Source organism: Zosterops lateralis (assembly GCF_965231275.1).
Source record: "Zosterops lateralis genome assembly, chromosome: 4".
NCBI classification, from domain to species: Eukaryota; Metazoa; Chordata; class Aves; order Passeriformes; family Zosteropidae; genus Zosterops; species Zosterops lateralis.
The window spans coordinates 74,023,829-74,044,058 of NC_139765.1; the positions used below are offsets into that span (position 1 = coordinate 74,023,829).

Consider the following 20,230-nt stretch of genomic DNA (forward strand, 5'->3'; position numbering starts at 1 on the left):
CTCCGAGCTGCTGCCTCATGGAAAAGCTGCTCCCTAATTGCTGGCAAGCTCCTGCCCAGCTTCTCCGGGGCTGGCCGGCTGCTCCGGCACCAGCCCGGCTCCTCCTGCTGCCGCTCCGGGCTGGAATCTGCTCCCGTTTCGCTGCTGAGCCGCTGCTCCCTGAGCCGTGAGCAATTTCCTGGGATGCCAGCAGCTGTAATCCATACAGGAACACAACCGTGCCAGCTCGACAATGAATCCAACCCGGAGCAGGCCTTGTACCTGGCGCTGGCAGCTCCCCTGGGAGCGTGTTTGGACATTCGCTGGCAGCCGGGGAGGGAAAACGCTCCGGAGACAAAAGCGGATCCCCCCCGGCCGGGATTTAACACCCCGGGAGGGATCCGCGGTGCCGCAGTCCAGAGGCGCGGATTAAACACCGAAGCACTGCTTTTCCAGGCAGGAACGGCTCGGGGAGCGGCGGGAGGCTCGGCAGATGGAGATGCAAGCGAATCACTTTTCCCGAACCGCTTTTTCCCGGCGCAGCACTTGCTGCCCGGAGGGCACATCCCAGGTTCCCAGACTGCGCTCGCCTTCTCCCTGGAAGCGACTGCGGCTCCCATTAAATATTGATCCGGGAACTCCGGTGCCCCCGCGCCTCCTCTCCCCGGCTCTGCCAATATTTAGAATCCATTTAAAGCCGCGTGCGGAGCTCTCGCACCGGCCACGCCGCCAAATCAGTTCGGTTACACAAGCCGCGGATGAGCTGCCATCAGTGATCCCTGTAGCTGTAATTTAGCGGGAGCGGGCCTGGATGAGTTCATGGCTTTGTTCCTCGTTAATCTTTCATGCTCGTTGAGTGCGGAGCGATTTGTGTAGTACAAACCTCTGCGCCACAAATCGCGGCCGCCGCAACCTGCTCCCAGCGCTGCCCTCCTGGGATTCCCGGCCTCGGATTGAACCCCGGGAGCGGCTCCTGGATTGTCCTCATGGCACCCACAGGGATGGGGACAACAAAGTGGGGGACACCAGGGGGCTCGGCCAAGCTGGGGATCCCCCAGTTCCTCCAGGCTCGTTACCAGAGGGATCACGGAATGGTTTGGGTGGGAAGGGACCTTGGGGACAATCCAGTGCCACCACCCCTGCCATGGCAGGGACACCTCCCGCTGTCCCAGGCTGCTCCCAGCCCCAATATCCAACCTGGCCTTGGCCACTGCCAGGGATCCAGGGGCAGCCACAGCCCCCGGGGGATTTGTGCCGGCGCCTCCATCCCTCCAGAGGGTTTGGTGTTGGGAAAGATGAATCAGGGAAACCTTATAAATATGATTGCTTGGCAAAATATTCTGAAAATGTGAAACCTGTAGTCGAGATAGAAATGAAAGCTTAGTTTGAGTTGTAGGATACAGAGCCTTAGTCACTCTATAACCTAAAGACAACAGCCTGGGCAGCTGGAGGAGAATCCCTTTGGATTGAACAATCCCCTTCTGCTGCCTGAGGGATCCAAAGGTCAATGCAGCAAAACAGAAAAGTCTAAAGAGGAGTTTTTAGAGTTTAAAATGTAACACATGGTAATGTAGTAGTTCTTATGGGCTGTATGGAGATTCTATAGGATTTTGTGTCTTGTGTTGGTTGGTCACTGTAAATTAGAATATTCATCACAAAAGGAGATAGAATGGATTGTAAGCAGGACCTGGCTCTCTCTGGACCTCGCTCTCCTTTCCCTGCTCTTCCCCCTGCACTCTGACCCTGCCCCTTGCTCTCTCTCTCCCCTCTCCTCAGCCCAAACCCTCTTGCTCTCTCTCCTTCTCTCTCTGGCACTTCCCTCCAGCCCAGGCTGGTGGCTGAAGGCAAAGCCCTTTCTACCCACGGCCCTGCAATAAAACCACATATTCTAGAATATCTCAGGTCAGCAGAGTCCCTTGTCCCTGCAAGTCACGGATGCTTCTACAGTTTGGCAGAGCCCAGCGAGCTGTTCCCGCCTGGAAAACGCTCCCTGTGGCAGCCCCTCCTCGCCTGGCAGGGCTGTGGCATCGCCCGCGCTCCCCAGGGTGCCAGCGCAGCCTCTGCAGGGCCCAGCAACGTTCCCAGCTCCCGGCAAAGGCTCTGCCAAGCCGTGCAGCCGCCCTCTTCCCAAAATCCAGCTGGCTGCTCCCTGGAAAAGCTCCCAGCGGACACCTGCAGACCATCTGTCGAGCGGCACCCACCGAGAGGCACCAGGCACCCACGGCACCCCAGCCTCTCTCTCCACGGGTAGCCAGGGTGGCTCGGAGCCGCCAGCAGCAGCAGCTCTTTTCCAGGGACGGGAGCAGCTGGGATTGCTAAAAATGGGTGGGATGGGATCTTTCCCAGCTCCTTTCCCAAGCTCTCCTGCAAGGTTATAAATCCAAACTGGAACAGTCTCAAAAGGCAGAGCTCCAGGGGCCGGGCTGCCCTTGGCCCCAAGGTTATTCCCTGCCCTTCCCGCCTCTGGCAGGGCTGGCAGAGCTCCAGGCAGGTCGTTGGTACACAGAGCCCTTCCAATCCCACAGAAATATCCCAGGAACCAGCGAGGGGCAGGGAAAGGAGCAGAGGAAGCTGCAGCTTTGATGGGTTTGAGTAAAACGCTCCCTGAAATCTGCTGGAATGTGGCAGGATGAGCAGTGGGAGCGGCCACATCCCCCACGGCTTCCAAGGGAATGAGGGACACAATATTCCTGGCACACAAAAATCCAACAGTCAGACCCCGGCACCTCCAGGAGCAGCCGGAACCCTGGAGCCACTGGGATCTGCAGGACATGGAGTGTCCAGCTCTCTGGACACAGCCACAGGAATCCCACCTGGCACCACCCCTGGGAGCACCCACATTCCAGCCGGGATGCTGATCCCTGGATCATCCAGCAGCTCCCTGCCTTTGGAATCACAGCAGAAAGCCAAGGAACCTGCATGCAGCTCCTCTGAGAGCTGGGAAAAAAACACCCGAGCCCAAATCCATCTGTTCTCCCTCTTTCCGAAGCCATTTCCAGCTCTCCTGTGCCACCAGCTTTTCCCTGCTGGGGTGGTGGCAGCTCTGGGAGGCTCCCATTGCTCCAGAGGGAGAGAAGGCAGAGCACCAGGATCCTCCATCCCAAATCCTGGCTGGAGGGGCCCAGGATCCCTGCCCAGCACTGGTGTGGGGCAGAGGCACAGGAATGAGCCCCTGTCCAGGGGAAACATGGAAAACCAGAGAGCCTCAACTTTGCATCCCTGGAAAAGACATCTAGAAGTGTCCCAGGGCCATTCTGACAATCCTTGGAGAAATCCCACACCTCCAGTGCCAGCCTGATCTCGGCTGTGCAGGTGGGACCAGGGAGCAGCTGGGAGAGGATCTGGGATATCTCTGCCCCTGATCCCATTTCCAGGGCTCCCAAAAGCTCCCAAACCCCGGAGCCCTGGCAGCCCACACATCCCTACCCTGGCCGGGGGCACTGCCCCAGTTCCAGCCTCCCCACTCCCAGCCCACCCCCAGCAAGGCTGCGTGTTCCCTGCTCTTCCCGTTGAATCAGGATCCATGTGTTCGACTCCCCCTCCTCCAGAGAATTCCCAATTAAGAGATCAATTTAGATAAATTGGGGATTGGAGCAGATTCGTGCTGCGGCTGCCGCAATCCAGAAAATTCCGCCGGAGTGGCTGACGGGGCCTGGAGTGTGGCTGTCCAAGGGAACGAGCTGGTGGCTGGAGAAGGGGATGGAAATATCCCAAACTCTGGGAGCTGTGGTGGCACTGACACCCAGGGAAGCTCCGAGGCAGAATTGCCACAGGTGGATCCAGCAGGTCTGAGCCTCTCTCGCTCTTCCCGGGAATTGGCTCTTCTGGAATTCCATCTCATGGAGCTGCCAGACACATCTCAGCTCCACCTCTGGATGGATCCAAGGCCAGAAAACTGCTCCAGGATGGAGGATGGATCCATCTACAAAATGGGTGGATCCCAAATCTCACCACAGGGCTCAGGGGCTCAGCGCTGGGTGCCTTGGGAATGGCTTCCCTGATCCACAGGCAGCTGGAGCATCCCAAGGATTGCAGCATCCCACGTTCACAGCCCCAGATGGGGCCACATCCCAGGGCCACATCCCAGGGAGAGATCCCAGCCTTTCAGTGAGAGATTCCAGCCATTCCAGTGAGTCTCCAGACATCCCAGTGAGGTTTTCCACCCATTCCAGTAAGGTTCCAACCATCCCAGTGATTTTCCAGCCCTTCCAGTGAGTTTCCAGCCATTCCAGTGAGGTTTTCCAGCCATCTCAGTAAAAGTTTCCAGCCATCCTAGTGAGTTTTCGGCCATTCCAGTAGAAGTTTCCAGCCCTTCCAGTGAGATTCCAGCCATTCCAGTGAGGTTTTTCCCAGCCATCCCAATGAGTTTCCAGCCATCCTAGTGAGTTTCCAGCCATTCCAGTGAGTTTCCAGCCATCCCAGTGAGGTTTTCCAGCCATCCCAGTGAGTTCCCAGCTGTCCTGACAAAGATTCCAGCCGTCCAGGTGAGGTTTCCCAGCTGTTCCCGTGCCCCACGGTGCCAGTGCAGCACCGGAGCAGCGGCAGATCCGTCTCCAAGCCCATCCCTGATGCTCCCGGACAGAGCCGAGCGCTGGGGACGTTCCCGGCCGTCGCTCCCGGGATTCATCCGACGCCGGGAGATGAAAGGCTGGAGATGAAAGGCTGCAGGATTCCATCACACTCCCTTTTCCGTCTGTCACTTCCCATCTCCTCCAGCCGGAGCCGTGGGAGCAATTAGCGCTCGGCAGGTTGGGATGGGATTCCCGACGGAGCTGCCACATCCTGGGGCTCCTGCTCCGGCAGGGATGACAGGGTGGGAAATGCCCACAAAGGGGCACTGGGAGGGGGGAAACCTTCCAGGAGGAGCCTGGAATCAGCCCTACACTGAATTTTATATATTTTATATTAAATAAAGGTGTGGATGGTCCTAGAATTTATATGGATCATGGAATCCTGGGATTGCTGAGGCTGGAAAAGTCCTCCAAGGTCATCGAGTCCAAGCTGTGCCTGATCCCCACCCTGTCCCCAGCCCAGAGCACTGAGTGACACATCCAGGAATTCCTTGGACACCTCCAGGGATGGGCACTCCAAATTTCCCCTTCCAAGGCCTGAGCACCCTTCCCATAAGGAAATTCCTGCTGATGGCCACCCTGAGCCTCCCCTGGCCCAGCCTGAGGCTGTTCCCTCTCCTCCTGTCTCTGGGAGCAGAGTCCAAACCCCTCCACTGGTGGGTTTTCAATAAATGCTCAGATGTTATAAACATTCCCATGAACATTCAGTAAATCCTGACACATCCCACAGACGTGCCCAGGGAGAGATGTCCATGCTGATATTTGATCCATGAACAGGAGTGTGCACAATCCCTGGATCCACCTCTGGAATGGCAGCTGGGATGGGGGTCCACAACCTGAGCCCCAGTGAGGGCAAGTTTGGTCCTTTGTGGAGTTCTTGGATTTTTTTCTGTAATTTTAACTGCTGGTGTGGAAAGGGAGGAGCAAACCCGTCATTAATTGCACTGCCAGGTAATTAACGACAGCGCCAGGGACGGAAACATGACGGAGCTATGGAAGGATGAAACCCAGGGAGAAATAATTGGGATTTAACAGGAGCATCCCAGGCTGGGGGGACCTTGGGGAGACCCCCGTGGGGCAGAACTGGGACCAGTACAGGACACAAAACTTCCCAGTCTGGCTGCCCTGGGCAGGGCTGGGACGGACCTGGGGCAGCACCAGCCTGGCTGCCCCAGCCCCAGCAGGAGGAGGAGGACGCAGAGGAGGAAGAGGGAAGCAGCTCTTCCTCTGAAGAACAGGAATTCCACCCATCCAGGAGCTCTGGCACCCACAAACCCTGGCTGTGCCCTAAAGACAAAGCTGACTCCAAATGCCGATCCCAATCCATGGGAACAGCCACGGACAGACTCAGAGCAGCCACACGGCTGTGACCTGATCTGGGGACCTCGGGGTGCTGGGATGTGACACCGGAATACTGAGATGTGACACTGGAATACTGGGATGTGACACCAGAATACTGGGATGTGACACTGGGGTGCTGGGATGTGACACTGGAATACTGGGACATGACCTTGGAGGGCTGGGATGTCACATTGGAATACTGGGATGTGACACTGGAACACTGGGATGTGACACTGGAATGCCAGGATGTGACACTGGAATACTGGGATGTGACACTGGAACACCAGATTGTGACATTGGAATACTGGGATGCGACACTGGAACACTGGGATGTGACAACAAACTGCTGGGATGTGACACTGGGATACTGAGATGCAACATTGGAACACTGGGATGTGACACGGTGCTGCTGGTATGTGACACTGGAATACCGGGATGTGACACGGGGTGCCAGGCACGCACAGGGACTCCCCACCCTCGGGGGGACAGAGCCCACACCGAGGGGTCCCCGGGCAGCCCCGGGGACGGGCCGAGCTCCGCCCGCCGAGCCCGCGGAGCGTTTTCCAGCGGCTCCATCCGGCGGCGCGGCGGGGGAGCCGCTGCCTCTCTGCAGTCTCCTTGGAGACTGCGGCCGCTCCGAGGAGACCCCGCCGCTCCGAGGAGCCCCCGGCCCGTGGCGCATCCCGGCCCGTGCCACCAGCGCCAGGGGAGCAGCGGGAAGAGGCTGAGCTGGGAAGCTTTCCATGATCCCGCGTGGCAACAACAAGGCGGCCTCCGGGGAGGCAGGAATCTCCAAATTCCAGTTCCCACAGCAACGCGGGGTCACCTCGGGAGCCGGCACGGCCCGTGCTGCTCCAGGATGGAAAACAGGCTGGAAAAGGTGGGTTTGGAGCAATCCTGGCTTGGCCCCCATCGTGTGCAAGGGCAGGAGCCTTCCTGGCATCTCCAGAGGTGCTAGAGGAGGAGGAGGAAGAGGAGGGATGTGCCAGGAACAAGGCAGGCGCTCTGGAGGCCTCAGGAGCTCTGTGATCCCACAGCTCTGAGCGCATCAGCCATGCAGGGAATGCGCTAACAGAGGGAAAAGCAGCGGCTCGGGGATAAATCCCTGCCCTGAGGAGCCCCTGGGATCAGGGGAGACAGTGGGAAGTGCCCGGCTCCTGCACCCACAGTGCTGTCCCACAATGGGACACAGGGATTGGAGCCACATCCTGGCTCCCAGAGCAGCTCCAGAGCTCTGAGTGGGATGAAGGAGACCCTGTGTGACAGAGGGACCAATCCCTCATCCCAGCTCGTGGAGCCGCTCTGGAGCTGTGAGGGGATGAAGGAGACTGACACAGGGCCCAGTCCCTCATCCCAGTTTCTGGCACAGCCCCGAGCTCTGAGCAGAGTCAGGGACTCTCTGTGTGTGACACAGGGACTGATCCCTCATCCTCCCTCCTCCCTGGCACAGCTCCAGGGCTGAGAGCAGGGCCAAGGGCACTCAGCGTGTGCTCCAGGGATCGGAGCCACATCCCGTTCTGGGGCACAGCTCCCGAGCTCTGCACGGGTCAAGGGCGCTCCCTGTGCCCGACCCCGGCTCATCTTTCATCTCCCTGCCACGAGCTCGGCCTGACAGAGCCTCAAACGCACCGAGCAGGGACCAAACTGTGCAGGAACAATGCGAGGCTTACAAATGCTTCCAAACCCTTTCCGACGTTCCGGCGCCCGCCAAGAGCCCACGGGAGCCTGACACTGCTGGTCACGAGGCAGCCCCGTGTCCCCTGGAGCCCGAGGACACGGCAGCTGCTCCTCTGGGATGTGGGGAGAGCTCCCAGACCCCAGCCAGCCCCACGGCAAGGAAAACACAAGGATTCACCCACTGGGAATTGTCTCCAGCAGCTCTGCAGCCCCCTGGGCCTGCGCCATGGCTGGGGACGGCACGTCCCTAAGGAACATCCCACACCCACCGGCCTGGAGCACCCACGGAACCCAGCAGGAAAACGAGGCAGGGAAAGAGGGACGGGTCCATCTCCCTGCAGCCACCAGGGCACCTTCCAGCCCTGCCCAGGCCTCCTGCATCCCATGGGATGGGGGTCCCACGGGAAGGGAAAGGGAGGCTTGGTCATCCCAGAGAGGGCAGGAGCCCCACGGGGAGGGGTCTCCATGCAGAGCCAATCCTGGCCCCCTGCCCGGCCCCTTCCCATCCTCTTCCTGTCCCTTTCCTGTCCCCACAGTGTCCCCCGGCACTGTCCCCTCCCCAGGCGCTGTCCCCTCCCCGTGCCCCGCCCCTGCAGTGTCACCTGGACGATGTCCCCTCCCTGTCCCCAGGCGCTGTCCCCTCCCCGTGCCCCGCCCCTCCCTGTCCCCAGGCGCTGTCCCCTCCCCGTGCCCCGCCCCTGCAGTGTCACCTGGACGATGTCCCCTCCCTGTCCCCAGGCGCTATCCCCTCCCCGTGCCCCGCCCCTGCAGTGTCACCTGGGCGATGTCCCCTGTCCCCTCCCCGTGCCCCGCCCCCGCAGTGTCACCTGGGCGATGTCCCCCTCGAGCCGTGGTGGCCGGATGCTGGACAGGTGAATGGTTTTGTGGTCCCCGGAGTTGAGCTTCACCACGATGGCATCGGCGTTGAGCACCTGCATCACCTGGGGACAGAGACAGGGCTGAGCGTGGGGACAGCAGGCACCTGGCCACACCTGGGCACACCTGGGCACATCAAGGGTCAGGTGCCACCAGCTCTGCCACCCTGACTCCCATCCCAGGTGTCCCAGGGGTCACCAGGGGAATGTGGCTCCTGGGATGGTGACATGTGGCACACCAGGGCACTGCCACCCCTGTGTGTGTCCTGTGCCAGGGCTCAGCGCCCTGGGTTTCATTCCACAGGCAGTTCCAGAGGGGCAGGAGCACCAGGGGGACACTGGACAAGGGATGATGCTCGGGGAGGAGGGAGGAAACTAACCAGGATCATAAAGTCAGGGAATCCTGGAATGGTTTGGGTGGGAAGGGAGCCCAGAGCCCCCCCAGGGCCACCCCTGCCATGGCAGGGACACCTCCCACTGTCCCCAGCCCAGCCCCAGTGTCCAGCCTGGCCTTGGCCACTGCCAGGGATCCAGGGGCAGCCACAGCTGCTCTGCCAATTCCAGCCCAGACAGGAATTCCCAGTTCCCAATCTCCCATCCAGCCCTGCCCTGTGGCAGTGGGAAGCCATTCCCTGTGTCCTGTCCCTGTCCCCAGTCCCTCTGCAGCTCTCCTGGAGCCCCTTTGGGCCCTGGCAGGGGCTCTGAGCTCTCCCTGGATCCTTCCCCTCCCCAGGCTGGACGCTCCCAGCATTCCCAGCCTGGCTCCAGGCAGAGGGGGCAGGAGGATCCCAGTGGGGCTCAGGACACACGGGTTTAACATTCCCAGTTCTCCCACTGGCAGGACAGGGACCTTCCCCTGCCTGCTCCCAGCACAGCCCAGTCCTCCCAGTCCAACGGGCTCCCACTGCTGCTTGTCCTCGATGATCCCCATCGCACACATCCCTGGAGACACAAAGGGAGCAGGAGCTGATCCCACTCCAGCCCTTTTTGCCCGGCGATCACACCCACCCCTCCCAGCGTGCTGGGCCGGAGGGAGAGCTGGATTTAAGGAACTGAGATCCGAGCAGACACCGAGGATCGCCGGGGCACAGCAAAGCCCCCGGGGACGTCCCAACGCGCCGCCCCGGCCCCTCCCGGCTCCCCACTCCTGCCTTTTCCCTCGGCAGGAGCAGCCCAAAGCCCCGCGCCTGCCAAGTGGAGTAATCCAATCTCACGCTCCAGGGCATCCAGGGGCGAGGAGGGAGCGGCCTCTCTCTCCTTCCTCCCGCCCCAGACTTGGGAAAAGCGGGATGCGAAGCGGAGCTGCGGCAGCCAGGCCCGCTGCGGGTCAGCTCCGGGGGCAGATCCCGCGCTCCATTACACATCCAGCACATGCTTCCCCGGGAGCCGCGGGAGCCGCGGTCACATCTCATTTGTTCCCTGGCAGGAGGCAGCAGCCGGCCAGCGGCTCCCGGCGCTCCGGCAGCCCAGGGCATTCCAGCAGCCCCCGGCATTCCGGCAGCCCCCGGTATTCCGGCAGCCCCCGGTATTCCAGCAGCCCCCGGTATTCCAGCAGCCCCCGGCATTCCGGCAGCCCCCGGTATTCCGGCAGCCCCCAGCACGGCCCGGATCCGTGCGGGGCCCCCAGTGCCCCTTCCTGCCCAGCAGGACCAAGTCACGGGAGCCTGAGCCGGGATGAGCCGGCTGTGAGCGGGATGCGGGACATGGGGGCAGCGGGACATGGATGCAGCAGGATATGGGATGTAGCAGCACATGTAGCAAAACACAGGATATAGCACGATACGGGGATGCAGCAGGACATGGGATGCAGCAGAATATGAGACATAGCAGCACATGAATGTAGTAGGATATGGGATGCAGCAGAATATGGGATGTAGCAGGACATGGATGTAGCAGCACATGGATGTAGCAGAACATGGGATGCAGCAGCACATGGATGTAGCAGGATATGGGATGTAGCAGAATATGGGATGTAGCAAAATATGGGATGCAGCAGAATATGGGATGTAGCAGAATATGGGATGCAGCAGCACATGGATGTAGCAGGATATAGATGCAGTAGGACATAGGATGTAGCAGCACATGGATGTAGCAGGATACGGGATGTAGCAGGATATGGATGAAGCAAGACACAGGATGCAGCAGATGATGGGATGTAGCAGGACACGGGATGCAGCAGCACATGGATGCAGCAGCACATGGATGTAGCAAGACATGGGATGCAGCAGGACATAGATGCAGCAGCACATGGACGTAGCAGAATACGGGATGTAGCAGCACATGGATGTAGCAAGACATGCGATGTAGCAGCACATGGATGTAGCAAGACATGGGATGCAGCAGGACATGGATGAAGCAATACACAGGATGCAGCAGATGATGGGATGTAGCAGGACATGGGATGTTGCAGGATATAAATGCAGCAGGACATGGGATGTAGCAGCACATGGATGCAGCAGCACATGGGATGTAGCAGGACATGGGATGCAGCAGCACACGGATGAAGCAAGACACAGGATGCAGCAGATGATGGGCTGTAGCAGGACACGCAGCAGGACACAGATGCAGGGCACAGGATGCAGCAGAACACAGGATGCAGCAGGACACAGGATGCAGCAGGACACAGCACTGGGAGCAGGGACATTGTGTCCCCTGGCCAGGACAGAGCTGGGTGGCAGCAGGAGCCAAGAGGGACCTCCAGGGTCTCTGCAGGGCCTGACCCAGTTGCAAAGGGTCCCTGCAGGACACAGTAGGATATGGGATACTGGAGGACAAAGGACACAGCAGGACACAGGATATGACAGGACAAGGGGCACAGCAGGATATGGGACACAGCAGGACATGGGGTACAGGACAAGGGACACAGCAGGACATGGGGTACAGCAGGACACAGGACAGCAGGACATGGGGCACAGCAGGACAAGGGATACAGGACAAGAGACACAGCAGGATATGGGACACAGGACATGGGATACAAGACATGGGACACAGGACAGGGGGCACAGCAGGACAAGGGACACAGCAGGACAAGGGACACAGCAGGATATGGGATAGAGGACATGGGACACAGCAGGACAAGGGACACCTGGAGCCAGGGCTCCCACAGGAAGCCAGTCCCAGGCAGGACAGGGCAGGGTGACACCAGGTCCCCACCCTCCCTGGGCAGTCGCTCCCTCCTCCTGGCTGGAGCCTCAGGGAGGGCAGGAGGGTCACGGGGGGTGACAGGGTGACAGTGCCACAGAACAGGGACTCAGCACTGCCCCGGGGCCGGGGCACTCGTCCCCCCCATGCTCCCAGCTCACTGCGTCCATTTCCCTTATCCAATATTTATTGTGGCTTCTCCTGCCTGCGAGAGGCCCTTTGATAACAGGATTGGAAGGATTATTTTTTTAAAGCTCTGCAGCTGTTTCTTGCAGAGCCAGCACGCTCCGGCTGCTGCTTCCCACGTCCCCCGGGCTGGGAGCAGGGAGGGCAGCCCGGGAATGTCCCTGTGGCTCCGGCCACCCTGGTCACCCCCATCCCGTCACCGCTCCCGGGCACGGAGTTCGCAGCCCTTGTCCACATTTATCAGGGAAGATTTTTTCCCCTCACTGCAAGAGCTGATCCCAACAAAGCCTCCAATTTTCCACCCCAGGCTTTGCTTGTCCCCAGCACTGGGGGCACACAGGGCAGGGCAGAACTGGGACCAGTACAGGACACAGAATGTCCCAGTCTGGCTGCCCCGGGTAGGGCTGGGACAGACCCGGGCCAGCACCAGCCCCAGCAGGAGGAGGAGGAAGCAGAGGAGGAAGAGGGAAGCAATTCTTTCTCTGAGGACCAGGAATTCCACCCTTCCAGGGGCTCTGGCACCCACAAACCCTGGCTGTGCCCTAAAGGAGCAGCTGATTCCAAATGCTGATCCCAATCCATGGGAACAGCCATGGACAGACTCAGAGCAGCCACACGGCTGTGACCTGATCTGGGGACCTCGGGGTGCTGGGATGGGACCTCGGGGTGCTGGGAGGTCACCTTGGGGTGCTGGGATGGGACCATGGGGTGCCAGGGATTCCACCTTTAGGGATGGTTTCCCTGGGACAAGGGGGGACAAGGACACCCATGCCTGGGGATCGTGGGGACCTGTCCCAGCTCCCAAAACTCCTGACTGCTGTGCTCCTGGGAGAGCATCCACTCCTGGGATGCACAGGGAGCATCCCCAAAGGTGAGGGTGACCTCCTGCACCCCAACAAGGACGGTGGCACTTGGGAAACCAGAGCCCAGCACCAGGAGAGGGTCGAGTGTCCCCCCCATCCCAAAAATGTCCTTCAGAGGGGTTTGGGCAGGGTCTGGCACTCGGCTCAGCTGAGGAGCAGCTCCTGGGCTCGGCTCTGGCACATCCCACCGAGCTCTAGCCACGAGCAGAGCTCCCAGCAAAGGGAATAAAATCCAGGATCAAAGGAGCGGGGCCCTGGAGCAGGGCAGGAGGGGAGGCAGGGCAGGGCAGGGCAGGGCAGGGCAGGGCAGGGCAGGGCAGGGCAGGGCAGGGCAGGGCAGGGCAGGGAGCCCCCCAGGCCCAGGGCCGTGCAGGGGAGCCGGGAGCTGACGCAGCCCCCCCTGCAGAGGATGGCTCCCAGCCCAACGCCCGCACGGCTCCGCAGCGTGTCCCAAATCCCGCTGCTCCCAGACGAGCTGACGTAGGGATTTCGGGAGAAGAGCCTCCAGCCCCTCTGACATTTCCCTTCCCCTCCTTTCCTCCTCGCCGAACCCACAATCGAGGCCAAGCCTCCCCTGCTCCCCCAGCCCGGCCCCGCGCCCCCAGCGCCGGCAGCCGCAGCCAAAATTAGCCGGAGCCCATTTGCCGCGGTTGATCAACGGTGCAAAGGCAGGTTGGGATCTTCCTCCTCCTCCTCCCCCTCCCCTCGCAGCCCCCCTCCAGCAGCTCCTGCGTCAGCTCTGCCGCTGCCAACGAGCCCCGTTGTGCCGAGCACGGGGGCGGCTCCGGTGCTGTCCCTGCCCACCCGCTCCGTGTCCATGCCCGTCCCCGCAGCCCCGGCCCTGCCACCGGCACCGACCGAAGCCGGGGAGACCCCGGCACCGGCACCGGTGGGCATCTGTCCTCATTTTCCCTGGCGCTTGCAATTCCGGGCAAGCGGAAAAAAAAAAAATATAATATGATAATATAATATATATGTATATATTATATATTTAATATTAAATATATAAAATATATTAATATATTATATATTTAATATTAAATATAATATATATTTAATAATAATAATAATAATAATAATAATAATAATAAACAACCCCCGAAGTGACACCGAAATGCGGGGAGGGTGGGGAGGAGGGGAGGCTGCCACGGGCCAAATTCCAGAGCTCTGTGAAAAGAGCGGGATTGACCCAACGGCAGGAGAAATTCCACGCCTCCTCCCCTAAAAAAGCAGGACGTGGTGTTTGCTGCCTGTGGGGGCTCCCGGGGAATGTGGATCCTGCCGGGAGCGCTCCCAGCCTGGGGGGACCCCGCAGGGCCGGGGAATTGGGGGCATCCTACAAACCCTACAATCCCCAAGGGGATCACACTCCACACTGGGCTCAATCCCCACCATTCCCAGGGGAAAGCTGGATCCCCATTGCTTTTGAGGGATGGGGTGGAAATGCTGCTGGATCCCAAAGCCACCCTGGACACCCTTTTGCAGAGACTGGGGTGGGCCCTGCCTGCTGCTATCCCACAAAATCACGGCATTTTGGAAGCGCCGGGAGCATCCAGCCGCCCCCTCCAGCAGCTGAGCGGAGCGTGACTGACGGCCCTGGCACAGCTCCTGGCACAACTCCTGGCACAGCTCCTGGCACAGCTCCTGGCACAGCTCCTGGCACAGCTCCGGTGGCAGCCGCTGCCAGCGGCGCTTCCCGGCGTTCCAGCGCCGGCACTCGGCCCTGCTGTGCCCACGGGACACCTGCTCAGGTGGCATTTGTCACCCCCACGGGGAGGGGACAGCCTCATCCCGAGGGATGGGCTCTCAATTCCGGCCTCCCTGAGCCCCTCTGAGCTCGGTGTGCCTGCACTGCTCCCGCAGGGAATGGCCTCCAGCAAACCCTTCCTGCTCTGGGGAGGTTTTGGGGACCTCCAGCCACATCCCAGCCACCAGAGCAGGCACAGGAGCCATTCCCAACCTCATCCCAGCAGCCACGAGCCAACGGTGCCACAGGGAGCGGCTCCACTGGATGAGGCTGGAGCAGCTACAGGAGCTCCTGGCTGTCCTGGCAGCTCCAGAGCTTTTCCACCTCTGCCCCGTTCAACCCCCAGGAGTCTCCAGGGTCTGCCAGGCTCAATCCCATTCCTGCATTTCCCCAGGATGTGCCAGGCTCGATCCCATTCCTGCATTTCCTTAGGATGTGCCAGGCTCAATCCCATTCCTGCTTTTCCTTAGGATGTGCCAGGCTCGATCCCATTCCTGCATTTCCTTAGGATGTGCCAGGCTCAATCCCATTCCTGCTTTTCCTTAGGATGTGCCAGGCTCGATCCCATTCCTGCATTTCCTTAGGATATGCCAGGCTCGATCCCATTCCTGCATTTCCTCAGGATGTGCCAGGCTCAATCCCATTCCTGCATTTCCCCAGGAGCACCCGGCAGGACCGGAGCAGCGGGAAGGGCGCCCCGGGGCAGGATCTGACCCCGCACAGGGACCAGACTTTCCAAGAAATGCGGCTGCTGCCCATTCCCAGGGAAATTCCAGCAGCTCCGGAGCCGCGGCCGCTGCTTGGGTGAGGCAGCAGCTCCATCTAGTGGGGCCGATCCCACAGATCCTGCCCGGATCCCGCAGCTCCTGCATCCCACCCGGGATCATCCCACGCAGCTTCACCTCCCTCCTGCACCGGGACAGGGATCCCCACGGCATCCACGGGCAGGGAACACACCAACACCCACCAGGAGAGGGGCTCAGCAGCATCTCCAACCTTTGGGAGCAGTGGGAACCAATCCATGGGGCAGCCATTCCCCTGGGAACATTGGGAACCAATCCATGGGGCAGCCATTCCCCTGGGAACATTGGGAATCAATCCATCGGGCAGCCATTCCCCTGGGAACATTGGGAATCAATCCATGGGGCAGCCATTCCCCTGGGAACATTTGGAACCAATCCATGGGGCAGCCATTCCCCTGGGAACATTGGGAACCAATCCATGGGGCAGCTATTCCCCTGGGAACATTGGGAATCAATCCATGGGGCAGCCATTCCCCTGGGAACATTGGGAACCAATCCATGGGGCAGCTATTCCCCTGGGAACATTGGGAATCAATCCATGGGGCAGCCATTCCCCTGGGAACATTGGGAATCAATCCATGGGGCAGCCATTCCCAATGGGAGCATCAGGAATCAATCCATGGGGCAGCCATTCCCAATGGGAACATCGGGAATCAATCCATGGGGCAGCCAGCCAATCCCTGTACCCAGAGCGAGGTGCCAGGACACCCCCAAATCTGTGCCCACAAACCAAGCCCCTCCCAGGGCTCTTTCCCTTCTCCTGGCACCTCTTCCCACCCCAGCCCAGCTGGTGACCCCAGCGTGCCCTGGGATCCAGCCCAGGGAAATCCCTCTGGGCTTTGTCCAAACCCCTGGAGAGGCCAAACGGGGAGCTGGGCCCCCTGTCCTGTGCCCCTGGTCCCCAAATGTCCCTTTCCCAGCCCCACTCACCTTGGCCACGAACTGTTTGTCCTTCTGGTCCAGGTTTGCCGTGGGGGCCACGTAATCCCTCCAGATCCTCAGCTTGCGCTCCTTGGCAAACCTGGAGGGGTGGGGACAGTGGGACACCGGGGCTGGGGACAGTGGGACACCGGGGCTGGGGACAGTGGGACACCGGGGCTGGGACACCCGGACCTGCCACCTTGGGGGGGACACTCCCAGCAGAGCCCCGGGGACAGATGGAGGGGAGATCCCATCAATCCCACCCTGCATGAGCCACATGGGGCTGGAGTCGCCCTGGGCACCTCATGGATGCAGCTGGGAGCAGTGGGAGCACTGGGATCAGCTGGGATCAGCTGGGATCAGCCGGGAGCACTGGGAACAAATGGGATCAGAGGGAGCACTAGGATCAGCTAGAATCACTGGGATCAGAGGGAGCACTGGGATCAGCTGAGACTGGATGGGAGCAGCTGGAAGCACTGGGATCAGTGAGATCACTGGGATCAGAGGGAGCACTGGGATCAGCTGGGATTGGATGGGAGCAGCTGGAAGCACTGGGATCAGTGAGATCACTGGGATCAGAGGGAACACTGGGATCACTGGGGTCAGCGGGATCCCCACCCACCTCTCGGCCGCGCGCAGTTTGTCGGCGCCGCGGGTGTAGACGGCGATGGACCAATCCACGCATCGGGCAAAGCCCTCCTTCAGCAGCAGCTCCGTGATGTTCCCGTTCTGAGGAGAGGGCCCAGGGTCAGCAGGGTCCCCCCAGGCCCTGTCCCTGCTGGGGGGGACCCACACAGCCCCTTCAATGTCCCCTGAGCTCCCAGTGCTACTGGAGACCCCACCAGTGACACCTCCCAGGCTTTACCCTCCTCACACACACCAGGATCTCCCAATTCAACTGGGAAAGAACCCACGAATCCCAGTGACATTTTCAGGTTCTGCTCTCTCACACAGACCGGATCTTCCAAATCCACCAGAAAACAGCCCAAAAATCCCAGTGACAGCCCCGTGCTCCGCCCTCCTCACATGGACCAGGATCTCCCAAATCCACTGGGAAAGAGCCCAAAAACCCCAATGACACCCCCAGGCTCTGCCCTCCTCACACAGACCAGAATCCCACAAACTCACCACAACTCCCAGTCCCCCCCCTCTGGGAGCCCCCTGTGACCCCCTGGCACGTCCCCAGCGCCACTTGCCGGGTGCAGGATGGTGCCCAGGATGTTCTGGTTGTGGCAGCTCTCCAGGACGATCTGCACGTCCCTCTGCAGCAGACGGGACTCCGTGAAGAATTTGGCTTCGGCCGCGAACGGCTCCGGCACCTCCGAGTCAGCCTCGCGCTTGAAGGTGGGACACTGCGGGACACGGGGACACTCAGGGACCAGGATGGGACCCAAAACATCGGGGACAAGGTGGGAAACCCCCCTGGGGTGGAGGCTGCCCCCATTTCCTGGCTCCAGGGGTGTTATGGGGGCTGAAATTGGGGAACTGTGTAAGGACAGAGCCCTGCGACTGCCCTGGGAAACAGGGACAGGCTCCAGCTCAGGGGACCCCTGGACAGGGACATGGAGCTGCTGCACAGAGTCCAGAGGAGGCCCCGGAGCTGCTCCAGGGCTGGAGCCCCTCAGCCCCCAGGGATCCAGGCTGGGAGAGCTGGGAATGCTCCCCTGGAGAGGAGAAGGGTCCAGAGAGAGCTTCCAGCACATTCCAGGGCCCAAAGGGGCTCCAGGAGAGCTGCAGAGGGACTGGGGACAGGGACAGGACACAGGGAATGGCTTCCCACTGCCACAGGGCAGGGCTGGGTGGGAGATTGGGAACTGGGAATTCCTGTCTGGGCTGGAATTGGCAGAGCAGCTGTGGCTGCCCCTGGATCCCTGGCAGTGGCCAAGGCCAGGCTGGACACTGGGGCTGGGCTGGGGACAGTGGGAGGTGTCCCTGCCATGGCAGGGGTGGCACTAGAGGCACTCTGAGGTCCCTTCCCACCCAAAACAGTCTGTGTTTCCTTGAACTTGGCCATCAGCAGGAATTTCCCCATGGAAAGGGAGCTCAGGCCTTGGCAGGGAGGTTTGGGTGCCCATCCCTGGAGGTGCCCAGGGAATTCCTGGAGGTGGCACTGAGTGCTCTGGGCTGGGGCAGGGTGGGGATGGGGCACAGCTGGGACTGGATGGGCTGGGAGGGCTTTTCCAGCCTCAGGGATCCTGGGATTCCGTGAACTCCCACCACAATCCTGCCCAGGGTGTCTGACAGCCCCAGCCAAGCCACACCTGCCCCCACCCCACTGGGCTCCTCCCAGCCTGGTACTGCAGGTCCAGCAGGTGACAAGGATGTCCCTCTGTCCCTCCCTGCTGTGGCCCTGGGACCCAGAGAGCAGCAGGTGCCAAGGAGCTCAGACAAGGAAGGAATTGGGCAGGGGGAATCTGGCAGGAGGAATCTGGCAGGGGGAATCTGGCAGGGGGAATTGGGCAGTGGGGATCCAGCAGGGGGAATCTGGCAGGGGAAGGGGCTCACCTTGATCCCCGAGAGCATGACAGTGACCAGGTAATAGTCTGGCAGGAGCAGGGCTCTCACCACACTGCCGTCCCGCACGTGCTCGATGATGGCTGTGGAGTGACACCGGAGATTGTCCCGCTGGGCTGGGGACAGGGGGGACACAGGGGGACACAGACACAGGGCACACGGACATGGGAACAAGGACACGGGGGACACGGAATACAGGGACAAGGACATGGGGACACGGGGATAGAAGAACATGAGGACATGGAGGACATGGGGACACAGGGACAGGGGAACACAGGAGACACATGGACAGGGGGACACAGGGATACAAGACATGGGGACAGAAGAACGCGGAGACATGGAGGACATGGAGACATGGAGATACGGGGATACAGGGACACGGGGACAGGGGGACACAGGAACATAGGGACACAGAGACAGGAGAACACAGGGACATGGGGGACACGGGGACAGGGGACACATGGATGAGGACACACGGACACGGGACATGGGGACAGAAGAACATGGGATATGGAGGACATGGGGACAGAGACACAGGAACAGGAGAACACGGGGACATGGAGGACATGGGGACACAGGGATACAGGGACACAGAGACAGGGGATCACAGGGACATAGGGACACAGGGACAGGAGAACACGGAGACATGGGAGACGTGGGGACACGGGGATACACAGACACAGAGATGGGGGATCACAGGGATACAGGGACAGGGGGACACAGGGACAGAAGAACATGGGGACATGGTGACACAGGGACATAGGGACACAGAGACAGGAGAACACGGGGACATGGGGGCCATGGGGACACAGGGACACGGGGCCACCTCACCATTGACAGGTTTCTGGTGCAGGGAGTCCACAAAGTGCCGGGGGTTCTCCAGGGTGTACTTGAGGTCCCGCACAGTGTGGGAGCCCGAGCCTTCACTCCACATTCCCTTCTTGGCACTGCGGGCCTGCTCCTCCAGCTCGGCCAGCCGGCTCTGCTCCGGGCTGCAGGACAGGCCAGGGCTCATTCCCGGGAATCTCCCTCTCCTGGGGCTGCCCCAGTGCTCTGCTCACTCCCAGCCCCACCAAACCGAGCTGCTCCCACCACCCATCCCAGCAGGAATACAGCTGGAAGCGCCTCCTCCCATGGATCAGGGAGGGGGAGCCCAAGAACCCTTCCAGAGGCTGCTTTGAGCACCGTGAGGGAAGGTTTGGGAATCAGGGAAGGCACATTCCATGTGAATCCATGGATCATCCCGGCCCTGCACACACAGGCGGCCGCTGAAGGGCCACCAAAGTGACCACGATCCTCTCCCAGCCCTGGCACAAAAAATGAGGGATACAGAACAGGGTGCCCAGAGCAGCTGTGGCTGCCCCTGGATCCCTGGCAGTGGCCAAGGCCAGGCTGGACACTGGGGCTGGGCTGGGGACAGTGGGAGGTGTCCCTGCCATGGCAGGGGTGGCCCTGGAGGGGCTCTGGGGTCCCTCCCCCACCCCCAAACCATTCCACGACCCCACAAACGAGGTTGACCCTGCCCTGGGACTGTCCTGCACCTCTGGAATGAGATCCCTGTCCCCAGGGATGCACAGCCCAGGCCGGGCCTCTCCCATGCCCTGGGATGTGA

At 60.7% G+C, this 20,230-nt stretch overlaps 1 protein-coding gene across 1 annotated transcript in view; it reads right to left on the reverse strand.

The window, feature by feature from the left end:
- SND1 (staphylococcal nuclease and tudor domain containing 1) overlaps nt 1-20,230 on the reverse strand; it is a gene marked incomplete at its 5' end in the record, with an annotated part of 77,896 nt that overhangs the window by 47,305 nt on the left and 10,361 nt on the right. The window contains 6 exons of the mRNA XM_083860653.1: nt 8,396-8,509; nt 16,114-16,204; nt 16,727-16,833; nt 17,301-17,456; nt 18,610-18,701; nt 19,450-19,610. Coding sequence (XP_083716779.1) covers nt 8,396-8,509; nt 16,114-16,204; nt 16,727-16,833; nt 17,301-17,456; nt 18,610-18,701; nt 19,450-19,610 — 721 coding nt within the window. The remainder of the gene's footprint in view (nt 1-8,395; nt 8,510-16,113; nt 16,205-16,726; nt 16,834-17,300; nt 17,457-18,609; nt 18,702-19,449; nt 19,611-20,230) is intronic.